Raw genomic sequence first — 3,546 nt, 5'->3', positions numbered from 1 at the left:
CGGGCCCGTACCGGACCGGGGACCGGCAACGGGATCGCAACCCTCGGTGCTGCCCCTGCAACTCGCTCAGCCAGTGAGTGGGAACCGGTCCGTATGTGGGATCCGAACCCTCGGGCGGGAGCGCCGCCGCGCTTCCCAAGCGGCGCACTATCCAGTGCGCCACCGGGCCGGCCCCAGAGACAACTCTTCTAATTAACAGCTATGTGTCTGGGAGAACTTGCAAATCATAAAAATGAAAACATGATAAACATTGAAAGTACAAGGAAAAGAGCCCCTACATTTACTAATAAAAGGATGATTTGGTTAAGACACAAAGGAAAAATAAAGGTTTGAAAAGATATGGAATTAAATACAGGCTTTGATGCAGTCCTGTTTCTGCCAGTTTTCCTTAATTGCATTTCAGCCATGTGACAGAACTGACAGGTCTGCTCAGTGCAAGGACTGCATCTAATCTTGATGGGGTTGATGATGCTGCTGACTTTGTGAGCTGCTTTCCAGACTTAGTGTGGACTCTGAGAGATTTCTACCTAGACCTAGAAATAAATGGGCAACTCATCACAGCAGATGAATACATGGAGAATTCACTGAGACCAAAACAAGGTAACAGCAACTACACTTTTACAAAGAGGAAAAAAAGTAACCTAAGAAATAATCTCTTGTGTAGGTGGTTACATTTATAGTTGCTATATTTACTCATCTAGCTCTCCTACAAAATAAATAATATTATTAATTTAGGATGACCTAATAGATTCAGTATTAAATTGCATCACTCCTCTGCTCTCAGAGCAAGTTTCTTTTCTTTTTTCTTTTCCCTGATTAGTTACCTTGTATTTTTTTTATTAATGTTTGCGAAGATAGTTTAAACTACATAACATCGCTTGGAAGGAACATTTATTTAAGAGAAATAGATGAAAATGAATGTAAATTCTATACTTAATAAATCCTATTTTTCCTTCTTCTCCAGGTAGTGATCAAAAAATTGAAAAGTACAATTTGTCCCGTCTGTGTATACACAAATTCTTTCCAATAAAGAAATGCTTTATCTTTGACTCACCCGCTTACCAGAAAAAGCTTGCCCAGCTTGAGGAACTGCATAATGATGAACTGGATCCTGAATTTGTGCAACAAGTGGCCAAATTCTGTTCTTACATCTTCAGCCATTCCACGGTCAAGACTCTTCCAGGAGGCATCAAGGTCAATGGGCCCCGTGAGTACCTTTTTTTAGGATTTTTCTTCAATTCAATCTAAAGAAAAAGGAACATTTAAGATTCTCTTTGCAGGGCTGATGTGAAAAATGCATAGGCAATTGGACAAAAATCATATGTATTATATTTATTAAATTCTATAGTGGATATCAAACATATTTCTAGTGCTTTTAAAGTAATGCTTCCAAAGTTACAAAAACAGGAACATAACCTGAAGGTAAGATTCTGTTAAAGAAGTTCTACCCATAAGTGATCCACTATTGTGCTAGGCCAACCCCACATGGGTTGGTGGCATTTGTTCCATAAATATATTGGATTCTTATCATGTGTCACAGTCTCTGATGGGTACAAGATGAGCAAGCCGTACATGTTCCCTGTAGAAATGGAACTTGGTTGAAATAAGCTTCTTGGTCTAGTTTTTCCTAAGGACTCCATGTCTCAGAACTCTGCATATAATTGCTTTGTTATAGAGGAAAGTTGAGTGCAAACAGGAGTGTGCGAATGATAAGGAAATAAAACAGGAACGTTCCCACAAAGAGTAAGGGAAACTTGGTCTAATTTGCTCACTTTGAGCTTTTCAGAGGAGGGTAACTCTCATCTCATCTTAACTGTTCTTAAGTGAAAGAGAAAAGGGAATTCTGAAAGAATGAAAAACTAGAGCAGAGGAAAAGAAAGGGAGATTAAAAGGTAAAAGGCCTATAGCATTCTAACCAAATGAATATGAATGCCTTTTATGTAATCATCTCCTCATTTCTTCCTGGGAGAAAAATGAAATGTGGACAATCACATCTTGGGATTTCCCCTATTTTCTTTTTTGAACACTGTTTCTATTCCCAAAGAAGAAAAGACCTGCCTTCTTGATAATACAGTTTCCCAAAGGAACTTATCTGAGCTACTTGAACACTGCTCAGAATGCTGGTAAATGTCAGGTGATATACTGTTAAGATTCTCAGAACTAGTCAATGTAGGCCATGCCCTCATTCTCTGCAAATAATACAGGAATCTCTTCCCTCTGTAAAGGTCTAGAGAACCTGGTACTGACCTACATCAATGCCATCAACAGTGGGGAGCTGCCGTGCATGGAGAACGCAGTCCTGACCTTGGTGCAGATAGAGAACTCAGCTGCGGTACAAAAGGCCATTGCCCACTATGACCAGCAGATGGGCCAGAAGGTGCAGCTGCCCACAGACACCCTCCAGGAGCTGCTGGACCTGTACAGAGCCTGTGTGAGAGAGGCCACTGAAGTCTTCATAAAGAACTCTTTCAAGGATGTGGACCAAAGATTTCGGAAGGAATTACAGGTAATTTTTTTTGTGTGTTCTAGTTCATGGGTATTAGAGTCAATAGAAGTCAAAGTATTGCTATAAATCATAAAATAGGACTCAAGAATGACAATTTCTACTAGACTGAAAAATAGTGATAATCACTTATGTGGCCATGATATCACTTTCATTCTGAAAACAAACAAACATCTAACTACTCTGAGCCCTGTAGATTCTGAAAGTTTCATATATGCACACAATTCACCTTTACTATGTTATACCCAAGGACTAAATTTGAATTAATTTTATTCCTTAAAAGAATTTTATTTACAAAGTATTAATTAACTTTCCTTTTTTATTAATCAAGCATACAGAATTACCAGTTGGATCTACTAAAATATGATGTTTTCAAGTTTAATAGAATAAGTGGATATCATTACAGTCAATAATTCTACTCTACCTTCTCACTTGAAATCTGAGACCCAGTAAAACACTGAAACCATGAATGTTGTAAAACAGTAGGCTACATTTAAAATTAGGGCATGAGGCTAGAGGTTTGTGGCCTTAAGATCACATCTAAAGCAGAAATAACAAGAGAAAGGGGTTTCAAAGGATTTCAAACCCAAAAGTAAATATCGTTTTTCTACAGAGTATCATCCTTGAAACTTTTCCAAGTTTGGTGGGAAGGATACAGTCTTGCTTGAATTCCTCTAAGTTTCTAGAAAAAAATATAGATTCTCTTTGAGAATCATTTCTGGAAATACTGAAGAGTTGCTAACATTTTCTCCATGGAATTTTGTCTCTTTGAAGACCATACTAGATGCAAAGCAGAATGATATTTGCAGACAGAACTTGGAAGCATCATTGGATCATTGCTCAACTTTACTGCAGAGTATTTTTGGTCCTCTACAAGAAGCAGTGAAGCAGGGGGTTTATTCTAAGCCAGGAGGCCATAATCTCTACATTAAGAAGATGGAAGAGTTGAAGGCAGAGTACTATCAGAGGCCTAAGAAAGGAATACAGGTATCCCTAGTTTTATCTATTAACTGTGGGAAATTACTGGGGGGGGGGGGGGGAAT

The 3,546-nt window shown here is 38.7% G+C and overlaps 1 protein-coding gene across 1 annotated transcript in view; it reads left to right on the top strand.

The window, feature by feature from the left end:
• The window catches only part of GBP5 (guanylate binding protein 5), an 8,671-nt gene that overhangs the window by 2,946 nt on the left and 2,179 nt on the right, over positions 1–3,546 (top strand). Inside the window, exons 4-7 of the mRNA XM_008590680.1 lie at positions 404–600; positions 965–1,207; positions 2,226–2,506; positions 3,278–3,490. Coding sequence (XP_008588902.1) covers positions 404–600; positions 965–1,207; positions 2,226–2,506; positions 3,278–3,490 — 934 coding nt within the window. The remainder of the gene's footprint in view (positions 1–403; positions 601–964; positions 1,208–2,225; positions 2,507–3,277; positions 3,491–3,546) is intronic.

Source organism: Galeopterus variegatus, unplaced genomic scaffold, assembly GCF_000696425.1.
Source record: "Galeopterus variegatus unplaced genomic scaffold, G_variegatus-3.0.2 Scaffold6276, whole genome shotgun sequence".
Taxonomy (NCBI): Eukaryota; Metazoa; Chordata; class Mammalia; order Dermoptera; family Cynocephalidae; genus Galeopterus; species Galeopterus variegatus.
This window is presented reverse-complemented; position numbering and strand designations above follow the sequence as displayed.